The following is a 21,445-nucleotide window of genomic DNA, read 5'->3' on the forward strand; positions in this document are numbered from 1 at the left end:
AAGAGAACCTTTTGAATCTGGGGACTTGGAAGTGTCCAGCAACCTTGGCTTTAATCAAATCAGAAATCTGAATGCAAGTGATCACAATGCTGAAGTTACTATGACAAAGCTGTGTTCCAACAGCCTTGCAAAAATCGACTCACTTATTATATTAAGAACATAAGCTATCATTAGTTTTTGGTCTCCTTACAACACCAACCTTCAAAGCAGGTAGGTGCTGGGATTTTATTACGGCACTGGTAAATTTTCATGACATGCTTGCAAAGCTTTTTAAATGTTATTCATCTATCTTCATTTTCAGTTCCCCATTACATGGGAACAGTAGATTTTAGTCTTAGCCTGAAAATCTCATAATACATCATACATAGAGATCAAAATCAGAAGAAACTCTGCTACTGCTGAAAGGAGTTTGCCAAATAGGCTAATAGATTTTACTAGTACAGTGAGTTCACTTTAGGCCCAATAGAAAGATCCCAAATACTTTTAAATATTCCAACTCGACATTTGCTGGATAGTGCATAGTGTTAGTCTCACAGCGGTTACCTGCAAATACCTATTTTTTAATGTTCTGACATATCACAAGAAATATGGTACAGAAGAATGAATTTTGAAAATGCAGATGCAACACAATATGGAAGAAAATAAGGTGACCATAATTAGTCAGACATTTCAGCAATTTAATTTTTAGATGGTGTAAAGAATCAAGACTTGCTAAAGATGTGAATACCTCTAGGAGGAACATGGGAAGAACTGTCTTCCAGAGTGTATACTATATTGGGAAGGCTATTATCCTGGGTAGAAACTTTTATTCTGGATAGCTCTGGATATGTTTCAGCAGATGCTTTATATGATGTGTGATGCATTTTCATGCTGTTTCTTGCCATTAAACAACAATGTTTTTATGAACCCACTGGCAAGGGTGCAATTTGATCAATTGACTGATCCATTACTACTGTCATTGACCAGAAAGGCTACTACCAGTCACTGAAGACAAAATATTCAAAGGAAAGATGTGGTGGCTAAAGGTAATTGTTGGATTAACAAAACAAGGACTGCATATCATCACCAGAAGTAACCTCCGACTGAAAAAAAGGGAGAATAAAGTTGTTTTTTCACTTGAAGTCCATGCATATAATTGCAATGCATGCCTTCTCCAGCATGAGTGCGATGCTCTGCATGGGGCCAAGCATTTCTAGATCTTGCCACAGCAAGCAGAGTCTGCACTGGGCTGCTAAAGACATCACCTTTATCCACCTCCATTTCAGAGGAGAGAATCAAGAATTCTTTGTTAATGCTAAATTAACATTTAAATTTGAAACCCAGCAACTGTGCTGACAACAGAAAATAACAAGAACAGCCTGGAACCTTATGTTGTGCTGTTTTATGTCACACATTTCAGGGCTTTTTACATTCCTGGTAGACAAGAGCACAAGCTTACTATTAGCGAGCTGAAGGCTTTGACTCTCAGAAGCTGAAGGCATGAGTAAGAACTATCCTCACGTCTGCTTTGGAGAAGGCTGAGAACATCAAAGCAGTCAAGTTGAAGGTATCCTCAGCAGTGGACAATTATCAGACTCCTAACAGAACAGATGCTAGTCAATGCTGATAGCTGTTCAACAGAGAAGCGAGCTATTTGTGCCTTTAAGTTTTCTTTGAGGTATAGGCTACCCTCCATGCCTCAAAGATCCCCATGAAACATCTCCTTCCCAAATATTATCCTCCAGTTTCTAAAACACTGCAACTGTGGTGACCAGCTGTTACCAGTGTGTTACACGTGCAAAGTGAACACAGATACAGTGTGATTTTTCCCTCTGTATAGACTATATGCTAAGCGATCAAAACCTAAGTAGCATTAACCAATTCTTAAAAAAAGGTAATTCAATAACTACTGGCCTGTAAATGTGACTTCAAATGTCTGAAAAGCCTACAACAAACAATGAAGGAAAAAGAATACATAAGGACATGAAGGTAAATGGAAAACAAGGAAACAGAAACATAAGATTAAACCATGAAGATTCTGTCATGTCAATCCTAATTTCTCTGACAATTTAAGATAAATATATCTTACCTACATTAACTTAAAAAACCAAAACATTTTAAATATCATGCCACATCAACAATTGTTAACTAAGCATCTAATCCTTGTTGGTAACTACCTGACTAAAAAAGAGCACATATGATGGAACAACTGATGGTGAGGAAGGATAAGAAAGATTCTTCTAGTTGAGTTTAAGCTGATTTCGGAATATCTGGAATTATGATTCAGCACAAGAAGTGATAGTAGGCTGATAAATTTAAGACATTTCATGAGCTTAGAGAAGGTCTGGAATACTGCACAGAAACAAACATTACTCAGAAGAATGGAACAGCAAAAATGGAAGGAAATTTGGTGGTACAAAACCTTATACTTCAGAGTTTATGGATTTTTAGTTCACAGCAAAAAAGTCTTTGCTAATAATTTGTATTTCCTTGGGAGAAAGAGGTCCTGGATGCATTTTTTGTTAGAGATGGATTACCAACTGTCAGTATTAATCAGCTATAAGAAAGGCAAATGCAATCATAAGATCTGTCACTCAAGGAATGTACAGTAAATATATTAATTCTACTACCCAAAATACTCAAAATGCCCGTATCCAGTGCCCTGCCAATGGTTCTGATCACCCATATTAAAAGATCAACAACCAGAAAACACAGGGAGAGGGAAAGCTTACTGCAAAAAGAACAAAAGAGAAAGGCTTCAGTTATTATTCAGAAGTAGACCGAATGGATACAACCACTGTCTACAAATACAATGCAAATAAAATAAAAGCAAAACAAAAGAATTAGCTACACAAATTTTGGATCAAGGGCAAATAGGTACAAGCTGACCACAAATAAATGCAGATTCCAATCGTAGAACAGCAGTGCTGGAAATGACCTAATTGGAGCCGTGGGGCCTCACAACTCTTACAGAGGAGTTTAATGGAGTCCCAAAGAAATTATTTGTATGTATATTATTTATATGTATATATATATGTATATATATGTACATGTATATATCAAATATATAACATACATTAAATGTATATATTCAGCAATAGCTGCAGTAGAATAATACAGAATGCAGTGACTGAGAATAGATCTTACAGAACATTATATTCCCTTCTGTCTGAAAATAGTGTGCGATATTTCCATCTACTTGTCATTTATTTCTCAAGAAAGGTAACTTGTGCACTATTTTGCAGCATCTTCTGAAGACTATATTTTATTCTTAGTATACATTTTCAGGTTTTCTAATAACTAAGATAATTTTTCCTTTATGTGTGTGCTATCCAAGCAATTGGAGAATAAGTCTTTAAAAACAATAATCAGGAGTTTATATAATCTTATACAAGCTGTTACCTATTTAGAATGGGAATATTAATATGTTGAGTATACATATAAAGCTATAAATAATATATACACATATATGATACATATACACAACTACTTAAAATAAGGAGAAGGAAAAATAATAGACAGTAAAGAGGAGAGGAAGCGGGATGGAGATCATATGTATTGTGTTAAAACATCCAAATATATTAAACAAAAGAAAAATACATGTTCAGATTTTGATGTGATTTGTTTTATATATATACACACACACACTTGTGTGTGCATGCATATACACAACATTTGTTGATTATTTTTTAATAGTAATTCTCCAGTACATTTTACAAACTAAAATGTGAGCATATTACATAGCAATAAAAAATTAATAACGATAATCCCAAATTCTGAATAGAGCTACGAGTTTTTCACTATTCTCAGTACAAAAATTAATGCCTTTTAAACTAAAAAGCTGCAATTTAATGCACTTTTTATTCAGTAATTGCATTTCAAAACAGATGCTTAGGCTATTAAGACTAAGGTAACAATTGTTCCATTGGATTGGGAAAATAAAAGGCCTTCTAAGCAATGGTCAAAACTGAGTTTTTCTACTCATCAACATTTATAGAGAAACAAAACAAACAGAAAAAACAACACATGAACTATAATTCTATGACTTAGAAAGGAAATGTAAAATATGTAATTCAAGTTAATAGATTCAATTATCAAGAAAAAAATTTATTCAAGTGTTTCACTGGAGATTTACCAAAGGAACTCCAAATTTCTATTCCGCAGTGTGACAGCAAGCCAGCTTTATGATTTCAGCTACTTGAAATGGCTGGTATATTCTCAATTTGTGTCTCAATTCTCATAGATATGTGTTCTCTCATGCATATGAGATCTCTCACACTTTGCTTAGTAACAGCAACAAGAAAATTAATGGTGGAAAAAACGTTCAAATTACTGTCAATCTGAGCATCGTTTATCTCTTAACTCCTATAGTGGTCCACTTAAGAATCCATTTTAGCTACTCTTACTGAAAAGCTTATCCATAAGAATCATACATTTCCCCATAGGTGGAAAACAAATATAATTTGTCACACACTGTGGAATTCAGACATTTCTGCACTGTCGTTGCACTCCACCAGAATCTCTGAAGGGGAAGACACCCCAGGTAGTTGGCTGCAGAGGCATCTCAGCAACATGGCACATAGTTACAATTTGACACATAGAGTCTTTATAAATCCAATGTCTATGAAGTCAAACAAATCTCCTTCTTATTTATAGTAACAGGCAAGAGCAGATCTCTGCCGTCTTGTTACACAGATGGTTGTAACATTTTTATAGTTAACTTACAGCCACTGATGCCTGAGGAATAGACACACATCTGCCCCAAACTGCCAGTCCTGTAGGCTCTTCTTTTAAACTTCAGCTTCCAAAAATACAGTTGAAATACACACAACACTACTGCCTCTCCTAAAGTACCATGACAAAAAGCCCCAGTCAAATTTGTATAACATGTATTGCTAATGTTGTGTCGATCAAACTGTGATCACACACATAAAAGGAAAAAATACCAGCCCTAATCACCAAGTAGGAATTCCAGAGAAAACATAATCCTCGGATTCCACCTACAAATTTTAGTTTGAAAATTAGTTTGGAAACATCCAATCATAAGCTTCCAGAATTGTGCTTCATTAATAATGTTTAAAAAAAAGCTTTATACTTCATACAACATATTGTTCACATACTCTTTCTTGTTCTTTGATATAAAGTAAAGGCATAAGTGGTTCATCTTTAAAAATGGAAATTGATTGCTTGTGATTTTCTTCTGCTCCTTGAAGATAACAATCCACATTACATACACTATTTGGGTCTTTAAAATTCCATTCTTTCTTCTATCTGCTAATTTCTGCTATGAGCACTTATCTACAGAATTTGAAGAATTTCATCATAAAATTTGCTTTCAAGTTGAAAACTGATCCCAATGTGCTCTTTGCCACACCAAAGAGAAGACTTTATTTCTCTAACACTTACACCTGTGAAGGCACCGGCACGGATCAGCTCACTTCCACAGGTACAGCCTTATGTCATGCTATCTAATACTTTTGAGATATTTCACATGGCCAAACAAATCACTATCTAAAATCATTTAGTTGGATGTCTACTTCTTGTAATGTTGTGTTTCACTGAGCAAAAACACTGAAAGGGATGCATATTTGCATTACCGTGAAAGGACTGATTTAAAATCATCTTTAAAGACTGCAATTTAAAGCAACTTTTTGTTTTGAAACCCGCTTACAACATTTCATACAATATTCATGTACAGGATATAGTCAGACAGAAAGATAGGAATGGCAAAAAAAAAAAATTAATCCTGTTCAACTATCAAACACTGCTGCTCCAAAATACATTCAAATCTCCAATTGAACAATTAGATCTTGCTCTTGCCACAAAACAGTTACACCAGGGCCCATTGCATTTTCACAGCAAAACACAAGTAGTGATGGACTTCTTAACTACGATGCTACCATTTCTTATTAATCAAATGCAATACTAACTTCAAGATTAAGTTAAAATAATTTTGCTACGAGTAACTAAAGAGAGGCAGAATAAAAACAGAAAGAAAATCAGGGAAGAACCCACTGCACATTGTTGCGTTGCAAGGAGACCAAGGGTACTAGTGGCTGCATAAAAAGGGAAAACATATCCTTGCAATAAGAAGCAATTAGCCTTAATAATGCGTTGTGCTTATTTGTAACTGAGTGGTGGATGGAAATCTGAGTAAAAACACATTATTTCTTCTTCTTTGTTTTGCTAAATAACACTGATAGATCTCCGTTTCCAAAATCAGAAGAGAAAAACTGCTGTTTTTTATTCAGTGGAAGACCTTCAACTTATAAAGAAATAAGTGTGAAATTTATTTTTTGTAGAAGTTATACTTGCTGTTTTTCTTCACTTAGAAAAGAATAGTTCATAGCCAATTTATAGCAGTTGGCAACTAAGAATCCATTACAGTTTTGACATGGAAACTAAAAGCAGATTACACTGAATTTTTAAAGCAGTTTATAATAGCAGCTTTGTCATTAATTACCTGGATTTTAAATAAATGCAGTGTAAAATCATAATTAAAAATATGTTAGAAGAGCCCTCTCTTAAAATGCTGTTATTGGCCATGATTCGAATGCTCAATAATCTCTGCCGCATTTAAATATTCTAAAATATTTAATGTGACAAATACTATCACTGTGCTGTTTTCTCTTCTTGCCGTTATCAAAACAGCAGCAGAAGGTAGGGCACTGCCTGCAGCATGACCACTCTGCTTTCAACCACTTTTCTGTTCTGGATTAATGCTTTCAATCTTTTCTACTGTATAGTCACTGCTGCTGCAGCAGAGAATGAGCAACATTTTCCACCACGTCTGTTTGGTTCTTACAAAAAGGAAGGCTCTCCTAAAAACTTACACAGAAATCTTAAATTCACCCAGATACTAATAATGCTACAGGGGAACAGCTAGGGGGAAAAAAAAAAAAAAGAGACTGAACTTTTTTCCCCGCTAAAAGTAAAATTGAGTCCTCAGTGTGTTTTGCCCAAATGTGAAGAATCCACCACAAGAAAACAAAGGGGAGGTAAGATCAATGGAAAAATTATGCAGTCACGTAGATGGGAGACACAATCACATAGGTATTTTGAGTTTTTTGTTCTCTGAGCTATAAAAAATTACAGCAGTTCTGGGTTACAAAAGAACAAGATGAAGCTCAGACAGAAATCTGAAAAGGAAAAGAAGGGGACCTGGGCGGCTGAAAAGTAAACAAAGAGAGTTTGCAAGAAACAGTATAATATAGACAGACAGAGACCATAGTTGGAATGGAGTGAACAAACAGGACTGGAAGATTCAGTGCAAGATATGTTCTTGTCAGGTACTCAGAAACAGACCACTAACTTTTGCTCTGTCAGTACCATCTAGCCCAAATGAGGCTAAATTGCACCTTGTTTTTCAGTACTGACAAGAAGTAGCCAGGTCGGCTGGACTTGCAGAAATGCCATTTTACTACTTCTCCTACCTTCCCAGCCACGCCTCAGCTCACTTCAATGGCCCTTAAACTAAATACACACTGGAAAACAGAGCGAGAAGGTACCAGATTCTCTTGGTACCAAGAAGAAAAGTCTCCAGAGTGATCTTTAAGACTAACACAAATCACAGCACAAGGTAGTCTGGAGACTGTCCAGAATAGTCAATGTATATCGGAGGAAATATTTCACTCTGGCTGCTACAAGTTACTCCCAAGAAGTCAGTACTCCTTTGAGAAGGCTAGAGGTATCTGGAAGCAATTAATAGCTCTCTGGATACTAAGACCTTCAACAAGATTTTCTTGTTTATATAAGTTAAATATTACCAAGAAACAATTTGGCAACATGAAAAAAAAAACACCATTACATGGCATTACAGAATCCACATCTGTAATCTACCTTCACACTACTGAATAACCTCCTCTTCTCCTTCTCAGCCCTCCCTTCCCTCCTCATTTTTTTTTATGATAAGACAATTCATCCAAGTTAGAACAGAGAACAGCCGAAGCAGCCCACACACATATGTACTAGGCTTAAATTCTTTGGAAGACTGTGTTGTTCAAGCTTTCCTTTTATTTATCCAAAATGGCACAAGCAAAAGATGTTATAAAAAAAACTTGACAGAATGCTTGAAGGGGTGGGGGGAAGGGCGGTCATTTTAAAAAAGCAAGACCATTACTTTCAAACAATTTAGTGTCATTTTTATGTTTACAGCCTAACAGGTACAGTATAGCATACCACCTGCTAACAGATTAACAGGACCTCCTACCTTGACTTCATCCTCTCATGCATTCTCCCATGCTGGATACACTGTTGGTCCAATTCATCATTCCGTTTCTGCATCTTCTCCAATCTGCCATGAAGATACTCTTTTTCCTGACTAAGCTGGTTGACTTTAGATCTACAGAAGTAAAACACAGTGATGATGGATGTTGTCAGATTTCATCCTGCAGCGTGCCATCAATATGTGGCTTCAGCATTTATAAAATTCCATACATGTATATATAATGCATAAACGGGCTATTACTAGAACTTACAGAAACAAGAAACCACTTCAAATATTCTTAAAATGGAAGAGCATGAAGCTGCAGTATGTCTGGTAAATACGTCAATTACTCAGTCACAGGTTGGCTATGCTAATTTCAGCTTTATTTAAACAGGCATGTCATTTGACATTAGGTGCTGCTATTAAACATCATTAATACATGTAAATCCATATTTGTTAAGCATTTTGAAAATTCTTTTAAAGTTCTTGTTGGTAAAGGCCAGCATGTAATTAAAAAAATGGCTACTAGAAACTTTTTCAACCCTTATTGTACTGCACAGGTTGAACTCTGAATAGTACTACTGTTTTAGAAACGTTATTGCCCTGATATGCCCAAAATACTGCATGACACACACAAAAAAAGAGGAAAATTAATAAAAGCTTAAGAAATAAAAATCATACACACACTCTAATCTACATACAGCTTGGCAGAGCCTTTAAGAAATTTAGTCACTTTCTAGCAATTCTTATTCTTCACGGGTGGGCATAGACACCAGATCCATGAATGACCTGGGACTGTTACTTGCTACATCTCTAACCATCAGCCCATGGAGAAACAGGCATGAGCTGTTTCTTAATATCAGGAAAAGATCTCAGATAAAATTGTGATAAAATATACATTATGCACTTGTACAGTTTAACTCCTTGGAAAAGGTTAATGAGAACATGTCAGAATCTGCTATACCATCAGAACGTAAGAATCAAAAGCAGGCAAATTTGTTTTATGGCATCTGCCACTCCAGATCTTGAGGTTAAAAAGCTCCAGAGATATCTTTAAATCATAAACTTAAATATGCTGCAGATACAGAATGCAGAGACTTTACCTTCCTGGCTGTTACAGAATGCAACAACAACTGACATTCTGAAAAACACAACAAAGTGCAAGGGGAATAAATACTCCTTCAAAAACATGTTGTTACACTGACAAGACAGATCTGGAAATGACAACATAATCTTTTCATATTTAAATGGAGAACAATACAGGATATCATCTGTGAATCTGAAAGAACTTAGCAAGGGCAACTTTGGAAGAAGACTGTATATAATTTAAATATGGAGTTATGGCTCTATTATGGAACATCAATGAAAAACACATCAGAGTCACGCTGATGTTCACATCAAACTTAGATGAATGAGTTTCTGGACAGCTTCCTAACAGCGGACAGGATCGTATAAGGAGGTAACTGAGGTCTAATTCTAATTTTAACAGAAATACTAGTAACTGTGAAATGTCAGCAATAAAAATAAAAAATACATTTCTTATTACACAGGATGAACGCAGTCTTTCATCTGTACTGCATCTGATGATGCAAGAAAAGCAATCAGCAGATAAAAGTAAAGGTCCACTGCAAAGCAGCACACCAGAGATCTGAGGTAACAGAGACCAACCCAGTTAAACTCATCTACCAGGATGGGTTTCCTTTTTTTGCCAGGAAAACGCAACTACAAGTATTCCCACAAGGCAAATACTGTTATTTATCATTTCCATGGGGTTTCCCCAACCATGGGATCCCGCTTCTTTTTCTGCATTTATATGTGGCTGTCTGATTCACAGAAAGAGCACAAGCAACTTTGAAGAGGTAAAAATCTCAAAGTTTTGAAGGGACTTTGCTCATCTCCAGTGCATCTGAAGATGCCTAAAGGAATCAAAACACTATTGAAAATTACCACTGAAGAAACTAAATAAAATATTGAATTCACAGAGAACGTAAGTAACACAATCTCTAATCTCTTAACATACAGCTCTAAATGCCTGATGCTTCGAACCATGTTACTTAGGTACTCTTCTCCTAATACATCTCTTTTTGAATTACAGTTGAAGAACTCAGCAAAAAATCCACATCTATTCCAGCTAAAATACTATTTACAAGATCGCCATTCTAAATTAAATATCTAAGATTCTGAGCATTCAGATTCAAGTATTTCATGACACTGAAATTTTAGAGGACAGCACACAGGAATGGTAGAATGCCTACTGAAGTCAGTATTAAGAAGTTTAGGTACTGGTGTTAAAAAGACAACGCTGGTCCCCAACAACATGCATACTGAGAGTTTCCATCATTATCTGACAAAGATCCCTCCTGTAGCTTTAAACACACCACTCATCTAATGTCAGTTTCCAAAGTTTATTACACAACAGTTCATTCTACACGATTTGCAAACAATTTCAACATTGTTGGGTAATGAAAAGATACCTGCAACAAGCCTAAACAACTGTGTTGCAACTGTGATAGCAAATGAGTAGTCATTCCAGGGCTAGTACAGGGTCTGCACAAATGATCCTAAATAGCTCTGTTCACTCAGCATTGTAACAGGAATGGGCTTTATTCAAAGCAATTGCTGAAGGGGCTAACAACAGAAGAAACCTCTATACCTCTGGATCCAGCCATCTACTGTGTAAGACTCAACTCCTAAGTTAAGAAGCAAGTTAAATTTGTACCCCTACCACTCCTGCTGGGACAATCTTGAAAAAAATACCACAAAAATAGCAGGCTCACCTAAAACATTCAGATAATAGAGGCAAAGAACCAGCACATGTTAAATAGCCGTAACTTAAAGTCGGACATAGGATATTTTTAGGATAAGCTGATTTTTGAATGTTAAGGTGGCAAAGCTGCCTTTGTCCTCTGAATCATTTTTTTGCATAGCAGCACTTGGACTCACAGCACAGAGGCTGGTTTTTTTAAGCATTGTCTTTTCCTACCCTTAAAACCAGTTATTTACTTGTACAGCAATTAGATACATTAAATATATGCTGTAAAATATTTTCTGCTATCTCAGCGAGTACTACTGCATGTAATTTTAATGATTCACCCCTCAGACAGACTCTGTTTCACATCTTCACACGGCTACCCTAAGCAAACACTCTGCTCCTGGTATCGAAGTGCAATTGACTGCAGTCAACCAAACCCACAGAAAAATAGTTCAGCCGGGTGTGTGTTCTTTACTTCAATTAAACTCACACAGTTGGATGCCTACTGTTGCCAAAACAGTAATATAATTTATACATTATAGTCCAAACAGTAAAACTACACTAAAAGTCATTTAACAATATTTATAACACCATAAAATACAGTGTTAAAATATATGAACTGCAATATGTACCAAAATTATAAAATTTGTTTCTCATCATCAGTGATTAAAACCAGGATCATTGCTCTAGCTTCAATACTCACAACCCTGGTGACAGATTAGAATTCAAATCTTAATGATCAATTTACAATTAACAAGATAGAAGTGAAACAAATTAAACCAACCATTATATATAACGAGACCCAATGGGCTCCCATTGTTCCCCTTAATTACAAAACGCAAATCACAAATACACAGTGGGCAGTGTTAAGCATTAATCCACAACCTAGAAACTCAGATAGTGACAATCAGAGAAAAAAATAAAAAAATAAAAAAGAGAAGAAATCAACAAAGGACTATGGTTTATGGTTACGCCTCTGCATACAAAAACCTTCCCAGGCACTACCTTCTTTTTGCACAGCTTGAGGGGTTTATAATTTGTCTGAAGTTGTCTCCCTGATTTTTTTTTAATTCCTACGGAGGGGGTTAGCTCATAAAAAATTTAGATTTATCAGAAAGCCTGTATTTAATACGAAAAACACACATGCAACTCAGAGGTATCCCACTTAAGTAGTGCAAAGATGTGCTCATCAAAAATAAATTTGAAATGCCTCTCATTAGAAGTGGTCCCTTTTCTTTCTACCAAGAAAAATATAAAGTTACTCTTATATCTCTTCTTAAAAACAGCTTGATCTGCTTTTACTAATGTACATAAGACCTAAGTTATAAAATCTTCCAAAAAATATTCTTTTAATTTTTTTTTGAGCACAAAGGTACAGCGTTCTATCCCAGAACTGTGGTTTTACACTATATCACATGAGAATGAGCGTGAAATGTGCCTTTTGGAGAGATGCTACTGAAAGCTAAAGAATGTTCATGCATTTTAAATCCAGTTTAAGTCATTTTCCACATCTGATCTTCTGACCACATCAGTTTTGAAGCATTCACTAAGTTACCATTTTCTACCATCTCCAATTTCACTTTTCAGTTCTCCTCTTCATATGCTTAGTTCTTCCCATACATATTTGTCCAGCCCTTTAACTGCCTGCAACAGCTCCCACTCCAATGCAGGCAATCTCAAACTATTTTGGGGCCACTTCTCAAAACTGTTTTAATACATTCTTCCATACCGTTCCTTGTGCAAAGAATACCACTTTATGGAGATCCAAGAGAGCTTGTTCTCCCCTTTCAGGTTCTTGACACAGTCAGCTAATGCTGCTAGGTGGAGATACACTTGGCAATCTCTGGTATTTATTTTCAGAGAATAATGTGTTTTCACAGTATGTTTTCTATCTTTCCTTTATCCTTTTACAGTTACTAGTCTGTGATTCTGAGCTCTAGCAACAAAGTCTGTGTGCATTTTTATTGCTGGAATAACGATATGGTTTGAATCTATTTAGATTTTGTATTACTTTAGCAGAGGAGCTCTGCTTTTTCAGAAGAAAAATTATGTTTGCTTTTCTCTCAAACATCCATCACAACATTTGCAGGGGAAGATGGCTTATATTTCCTCAAGTTTCTAATTTCTTCCCTGAATACTCATGGTGGGATTCATCTCCCAACTTCAGCTACTTAACAGCTAGTCAACACCTCTTATTCCATGGAAAGTAGGATGGCTAGTGGAGGCAGTACCTGTGGAAAGCATCATCTACTTATATCATTCCCCTTTGATCATCCCTGGAGACAGGATATTGGGATAAATGAGTTCTCTCCCTAAGTGAGTGTTGACCCTGTTGTTCAACAGGATAATTAAGTCCACGCAGCAGAAGAAATCTATCTTGAAAACAAGTTTTATCTTTGCTGAATGTTTCTCTTACTTCACATAAGCCATACAAGAATCCTACCTTTAATTGCCAAATTCATTTTGCATGAGATTTACAGAAGTCACAGAATACTACCTCACCATTTCAGCCTTTTTTTTCCCACTGCCCTTAATATGACCTTGCAGAAAGTTTCAACAAAAAGTCTACTTTCATACTGAAAAATATGCAACATCAAATTAATGACAAGGAAGGAATATGATGGCTGTAATTGCAATATTCCTGTCCTATAGAACTTAGTTTTTAAATAGATACCTTCATACTTTTGCATTTATTTAAACCAGTTATTGCTTCTAGTTTTTATTGTACTCCAGAATTTTTCATGGCTTTGTATGTAGCCCTACTACTGATTTTAAATGAGAGCACCACATATTAAGCATCAGCAGAATCAGAGCTTCAATGACAAGCCATTTTGACAACAAATTTTTCAGAGATAATTATTCAGTGTGCACTATTATGAATGGAGCTTTAAGTAAATAACTAAAGCAACACACACTACAGTTTTGAGAGCTTTAAATATTTACTATTTTAACATAGTTTCTGATAAATTGGAATTGTAGTTCCACTAACAACTTTCTACTTTTCATATTAAGAATAAGAACATCAGAAATAATATAGTAAGCAATTTTTACACTGGAATTATCTAAAACCAAAAAGATTAAATTAATAGCCACAAACATAATCTGAAAAGTAGGAAATGAGAGCTATCTTGGAAAAAAATCCATCCATGTTACTTAAATGGCATGTGTTATATTGAGAGGATGTGCAATATCTGGGACAAGATGAACAATAACAAATGTTAAAAAACAAATATAAAATAAGGAAGCATGTCAAAATAATAAAGGGGGCAGGATAAGAAAATATACTAACCTGTATTTTTCTGACATTTGTTCCAACTTGCTTGCCAACAAACAACATTCTTTCTTTAATTTTCCTATGAATGTTTTCTGGGAGGTCAGCAATGAGTCCAATTCATTTACTAGAAACAATAAAATCAGAAAACTAGAAAATTCTTTTAAAATTACATAAGTATGTAGAGAATTTAGAAACTATTTAATATATTCTTTATTTCTCTTGTTTAGATCCCACTGGTTTTGGTATGTTTTTTCATACTTTAGCTACATGCACATGGAATTATAACATCACCATTCGCCAAGTAAAGGCTGTATGTCAGAATAAGCTAACCTAAAGTGTTACAGTGATGTGACCATTGAAGCAGGTCTTGTGTGACAGGAATCCCTGTAAAGACTACATATCGCATCCAGTGGTTTTACTTTTTAGCTGGAAGGTTATTGATATTTCTGGGAGGAATAAAATTAGCAGCCTTAGCAGCCTTTTGCTTGCTCAGCTGGTGCAGAGGATATGCTAGTAATCCAAAAACACAGACTGTAATGTGCGTTATTTTGTCCTTTTAGAGGGTGGTTATTTTATTTACAGTGTCCTGTGCTTACTGTAATTTATGTTCTATCTCTCATGATCAGATACAAGGCTTATTATCCAGTTTTTATAAATTCATTTTCAGCTACTAGTAGTTTGGGCTACACCAAATCTCATGACCTAGAAATAAAAGACCTTTATTCTTCCAAGAGGAAGATAGTCCAAAATAATTTTTCTTGATTCCTGCTTTTAAAATCATTCAGAGAAATGCAGACAACTATTACCCAAATTTCCTATATACATGAAAGATCATAATACACAAGGGTTTCTTTATTTTCAACACCTCCTTATATACATACTCAATCTCAAAGTTGTTTCATTTTAATGTACTGGGATAATTAATGCACCAGGAGGGTAAATTACACATCTCTTGTGCAAAGTTACACTTGGTCATATGTAGATGCAGTGTCTAGAACAGCAATTCTGTGATTCTGAGTGCTTCTTCTCTCCTATTATGTAGACAGTAGTTATAACATAGGTGTTTGCAATCCCTGAACACAAGATAAGGTCCTCTAGTACTGTGATAATGCTGCAAAAAAGGCAAAAAAAAAAAAAATCAACGGGAGATGTAAATGTACCTGCTACTTCAGGTATTAACTGGCACTGCTAAGGAGTAATACAGGCTACATCATTTTTCCAAAGGCATTAGAGGACCGGTGGATAAGAATGCTATTTCATTAAACATATGAATACAACACGCTCCAAAAAAAGCTGAAGCTTCTCCTCCTTTCTATGCTCAGAGGCTACCTCCCTAAAAATTATTTTTTATTTTAATATGCTCCTTTGTTAAATTTACTGGCATGACAAAACAACAAAAGGCTTTTTTTGTCTTGTAAAATCCATTTTTACTCACAGATTAAAGTTAGAAGTTATTGATCTGCTAAGTCAATACGACGAAGTCTCCTATTATGACAAACTGAAGTATGCAAGGGATTAAATATCTTTCTTCTAGACTGGGGGTGTTGGGAGGGGGCTCATACTAATGCTAAAAATGTTTGAGGCTGCAAAGATTAAATAAAGGAACATATCAATTTGGAGCCAGTGAATTACATCCAGCTGCGACAGTGAATTAAGAACCGATTAATGGCTAAAGCTTTTCTCCAGTTTGGATGCCGAAGCAAACTCATTAAGCTTTTAGAGTAGCTATAATGCGTGTACTGTGGGAACTGTTCAATGCTATTCAGGAGACTTTAACTGTAAGCTCAGAGCATTTCCCGCAGAGCTTCTGATGCTATTTTCTTTATATAACATGTGTGCCTGAAAATCCAGCCAAAAACAAGCCCTTTGTTTTTCTACTTTGTTGTGGTCTCTCTCAGCTTTACGTTTCTTGAACACAGGTAAATAAACTCATAATCCAGATGGTGCAACAGATGTGAGAGCAGCACTCTGAAATCAACAGACAGTGGGCAATACTTTCCATTTTCTCTTTTAAACGCTAACTAATATGTAATTCGGAATCTCCGGTGTAGTTAGCATCTGCTCCCTTCGGCCAGCCAAAGGTTACAGGTGTTCCTGATGTCATTTCACAGTAAGGCGTGGGCCTGGCTTGTGAGTGAGTGCCCAGGCTCTAATCTTTCCCTACCACCTACCAGTTTTCTCATGCTGGGCCTCCATTTGCTGCATCTTCTGTGTCAGCTCCTGCTCTCTTCGCTGGGCCTGAAGGGCTCGGGCCTTTGCTTCATTGCTAATGCTGCGCTGAATGCTCTCTTTCTCCAATCTATTAAAAAAAGTAAGAAAAAAAAAAGTAAAATTTGATAAAATAAGATAAAAAGGCAAAGCAGAACATTCAATTAAGAAAAACAAAAGTCAAAATCTCACCAGGCTTTTCACATGAATCATTTCTGTCCCACTGCAGGTTAAGCAAGCTGACCTTTCTCTCACAATGTCAGACTTTCTCAAGTGACTAGTAGAAAATGGGAAAAAAATATGACCTATTTCCTGAGTGAAAATTAGCTATTAAGACTATAATTTTATTTTTTTAAATTTAAATACAACTTCTTTTTTGTAAGGAACTTCCCCAACATGCATTTTGCACTGAACAGACTACTTGTATTTTCTTTTAAATGCTATCTGTTTAATTTTGTAAGGAAACTCAGGGACCTGACCCTGAGATGGACTGGTTCCCAGTGAACCAGCGGGAGACAAGTCAATGGGAGCAATTGCCACAGTGCTCATAATTCAGCTACTCTAAAAGCCTAATGAGTTTTCTTAAGCAACCAAACAAGTTTTAACTATTAATTTATGTAAATAGGAGATGAATGCATCCATTACAACAGAGAAGCCTGTTAGCGCCACGCAGGCCCAGCCCCTTGCAGCCCTGCTCACTGGGGGGCTGTACAGGAAGGTCTAAAGCCCAGTACTATTATCAAAGTACACAGGCAAGAGAGCAATTTACTTGACCAGATATGCAAGATGGGGCAATCTACTCCTGAGGCAAAACAAATGCTAGACTACCACACTCCATTGAAGCATTTTATTTAATGCAAGCCAAGCAAAAACAGCATGGAAAATAAGAAACAAAAAAGATATATGCATATAAATTAGAAAAGATCCTCAATCACAGATTTATGTCTAGACTTTCCCAGAGGTCGTAAATATTTCTCTGGTGCATATTTGGACGTAGATTCAAAATTCCACACATACGAGGACTGATTTCTAGATTTCAAAGGACATATATACACACACACTTGTACTGAAACTACATTTTATAGCTTAGGATAGATTTCAATGAAGTCTTACGAATGTGCTATTTTATTCTAGTGATAATTTCCATTCCAGGGGACTACAAAATAGAACACGGGCACAGATCATGTAAGGATAAAGCCACATCTCATGTGGTTGCTGCACTTAACCTTTGGATCAGTGCCTAATAACCCATCCAAGATATTGCAATATCTCAGCATGACATACACAATGTTAAATCTTCTCTCTTAAATTTACCCCAAAGCAATACAAATGGTGGGTCACATTACACTAATTCCTGGTCCTGATGTTGCAAGCAGTACCTGAGGCAAAACTCCCTTTGAAATCACAGGCAGCTTTTTCTGAGGTGGGACTGAGTGATTTGACAGAGATAATACACTTCAATAGCAGGAATATTATAGCTTTAAGGAAACAAAGCACATTGTTCAAGAATATTACAAACATTGTTTTATACTTTATCACATCACTCTCAGAATGACTTTGTAAATATATTGATGCTGTCCTAAGGAGTAATACTTACATCAGTTCTTAAGTATAAGCTTCAAATCTGGAAAACTTTAATATGAAAAAACATTCCATATTTGCTGGAAAAAAAAAATCTAAAAAGCCCTTCCTTCCATTTCCAAATGTCTTTTGCCTTCAGATAGCTGTCATGAGGCCTGGACTGTTTTAAAAAAATAATAAAAATGCACTAGCACTTCACATTTCCCCCAGATATTTTCAGCGGCAGAAAGTGGCATCAACACAGTATTTTGTTTAACAGTGTCTGTGTATGAGATGGCTGTTGGGTACTAAGTTGTCATCTGAAACACAGCTGGCTGACTGCCTCCAAGCTATAGAGAGCTCAAGCTACAAAGGTAAACCTGTACAGGTCCATTTCTCATTGATGAGGTTCCTCCTGTCCAACAAGAACTCATGCTATTGGAGAGTTCAAAATAAATGGAGAACTTCCTCTTGCTAAGGAGATTCACCCAAAAAAGCAATGCATCTAGGCTACCTACTGTAAATGTAAACAAACAGGACCTTGGAAACAGTGGATGCATGATGCATCACATTGGCCAATTTCACTAAAGCAGAAGTATTAAATTCATGATGATTTTCATTTTTGTGCCATGTAGTCAGAAGCAAGGAGACAAACTTAAGTTCTCCTTGATCTCTGCTCTGAAGTACAAGTTTTCCATAGTGATTTTCCTGGCGTACCTATTGCTCTGAGCCTGAGTTATTGCTGTTAAGGACAGCCCACTTAGTTAACTTCTTTCTAAATAATTCTTGTTTTCTAAATAATTTCTGGTGAAACTAAGGCCACAATGAGCTGCAGCTTATAGAACAGGAAGGTGAAGAACAGAACTGCCATCATTTGCAAGCCATAAAAAATCTTTGCTGAAAACCAAGTGAAAATTTACTTTGACATCAAAGCTAATGTGTAAAGCACATTGGTTCAACTTGAGTCACCAAACTTAGTAAAACAAGCAAAGAAACAAAACCCTTCCCCATCACTCGTAAATGAAAACTAGTTCACAGGTCCAGTTTTCAACAGAAGACTACTTTATCCAAGTAAAAGGGAAAAAAAAAGAATTTAAATATTAGTGACATAGAAGTCTAATTCGACAAAATAAATAAATAAATAAATAATTGATTTTAGCCTACAAAAGAACAAAACTTAGATTGATACAACTTTGAATTTCACAGTGCAGTTTAGTAGTAAATAAGTCTGTACACCTTCTGTTTTGCCAAGAGTAAAAATACAAAAAGAGAAAACACAAGATGAATCACAGCACAGAATTAGGCCTTTGACTCTGGAAGTTGCCAGTAAGCCTCCTCCAAAAGCAACTATGATGTTGAAACAACCATGTACCCTCTACTGACTGTTTGATTTTTCCATGAGATCACTGTACGGCATTTTGTAAAAAGCTAATGGATCCATTAGTAAGGACTATGAACTTAATTGAACAAATTAAAATACTCTAACAATTATGTAAGTTCTGCAGCACATCAGAGGTTTTAATAATCTCATTTCTGACATCTTCATTTCTTGTTAATTAAATATTTAATTACAAAATCTTGTAGGCTTTTAGATATACTTATTTTAAACTGGAGTTCATAAATCATTAAAGAGCAGCTGGCAGTATTGCACTGTTGTTCCAAATGTTTGTGATACCTGAACAACCAGGAATGCTGGTCTCAGTAACAGCCCAGTCCCAGACTCTGCACGCACACTCGCACGTAGGCAACAAAAGGCCCAGTGGAGCCTAGAACTTCTTCCACATGCCCAGTCAAACATGGGCCCATTCCCAGGTAACATGCAGCCAAGAAGGCCAACACTGTGAACTGCTGCACAGCAAATGCTGTCGTAAGATGGGCAGTACATAACTGAGGACTCCCTTAGCTTGCCAAGAATTTTTGAGAATATATACAAGCTTGTGCTACCCATTTACCAAATGGAAGAATAGTTTTGAGAAGGTACTTAAGCATTGAATTTCTAGTATCTTTACAAAAATTTGTCCCACAGGCACTAAAATCAATTTGAATACTTTTGATAACAGGACTTGAAAATCTACATGTATTAGGAACTTCAAGGATTTCAGCCAATACCTCAGGATACAAAGGTCCGGAAGTTTTCTATACAGTCTATTTTATAAGCTTTCCATGATACAGGTCTAACAGACTGTCCTAACAAGCAGCTTTCTGAATCATCTTCTTATAGGCTGCTCATATTATTTCAGCTACAGGTATCAAGAAAGAATGGAAAATCAGAGCACCTTGCTCTTCTTTCAAGCAACACAGCAACATACACAGTAAAAGAAAAAGAAAATAAAATCTGGAAGAAGTTACAGTGTCTATGTGTATTTCCTATTATGTGAAATATTAGAAAAATACAGTTCCTAATATAATAACAGAAAGCACTCAAATACTAATAAAAGTCACAGAAGAATGTATATAAAATAAAATCACAGTTTGCTTCACAACACTTTACAAATTTCTCTCTGTGTTCCATATGTATCTTTATGTCCTACACAGCAGGATAAGGATTTGAGGTGGTTTTTTTTTTTTGATGAGCAGAGAAACCTTAACAGTTGGTTCTAAAATACTAAAAGAAATTGAAAAGTACCAAGAAGTCTTTCTTCCCAGGTATAGTCTTAAATCATTTTTTCTAGTAACGCAATATAACTTTGAAAACTGCTTTTAGACCTGCCACCTAGTTGAACATCACTGCAGTATCCTATTAGGTTATTTACAATGGAGAGCATAACTCTATAAACTCGTTATCTGAAGTTTTAGCGTTCCAAATACTTAAGGTAAGGAAATACAACACAGTAAGATTCCAAATTCTGCAGATAAGGAAGTAAATGTTGGTTTTAAGATTCAAAATTATTTATTATCATATCTTAAAAATTAACAGATAACTATGTGACATGCTCATATGTTAGGGTCAGGTAAGTAATAAGACTTAGGAATCTGAAGATACCTCCCTTTCTCTTAAGTCAAGCTTTGAGGAACCTTTTGGTTAGTGCTGGTTATCTTCTTTTATAAGGCTTATATATTAATCATCTAGTTGATCCCTGTTAATAATGAGGACTGCTATGACTGAGGACATAACTGGGCAGTGTTTCATGTTCTCCTCTTGTGAAGCAATGTAAATTTTGTATTTATTCCCCATTTTTTAAAATAATTTTATTTTATTTTTATTTTTAATTTAATAATTTTGATTTTTCCCTACTTGTGTAAACTCACCACACTATGTTTGGGCTGGCCGGATTTTATGGCACTCAGTTCTTTTACAGGGCAGAAGGAGAGGCATGACATGAATGTTTCTAATATCCAAAAATAAATTTAAAAAAAAAAAAAAAGTATGCATGCATGCATGCAAGTGGAAGAATTATGTAGAAACAACTTCTGAAAGCATCATGATCAGGTCACTTTTTCAAATCCCTCCAAGAAGCTGAAAAAT

At 35.7% G+C, this 21,445-nt stretch overlaps 1 protein-coding gene across 1 annotated transcript in view; it reads right to left on the bottom strand.

Moving 5' to 3' along the window:
- Window positions 1-21,445, bottom strand: part of SDCCAG8 (serologically defined colon cancer antigen 8) — a 73,808-nt gene that overhangs the window by 27,174 nt on the left and 25,189 nt on the right. The window contains exons 3-5 of the mRNA XM_010706840.3: window positions 16,383-16,510; window positions 14,227-14,335; window positions 8,189-8,320 (exon numbers count right to left, since the gene is read on the bottom strand). Coding sequence (XP_010705142.1) covers window positions 8,189-8,320; window positions 14,227-14,335; window positions 16,383-16,510 — 369 coding nt within the window. The remainder of the gene's footprint in view (window positions 1-8,188; window positions 8,321-14,226; window positions 14,336-16,382; window positions 16,511-21,445) is intronic.

This window comes from Meleagris gallopavo, chromosome 2, assembly GCF_000146605.3.
Source record: "Meleagris gallopavo isolate NT-WF06-2002-E0010 breed Aviagen turkey brand Nicholas breeding stock chromosome 2, Turkey_5.1, whole genome shotgun sequence".
Lineage (NCBI taxonomy): Eukaryota > Metazoa > Chordata > Aves > Galliformes > Phasianidae > Meleagris > Meleagris gallopavo.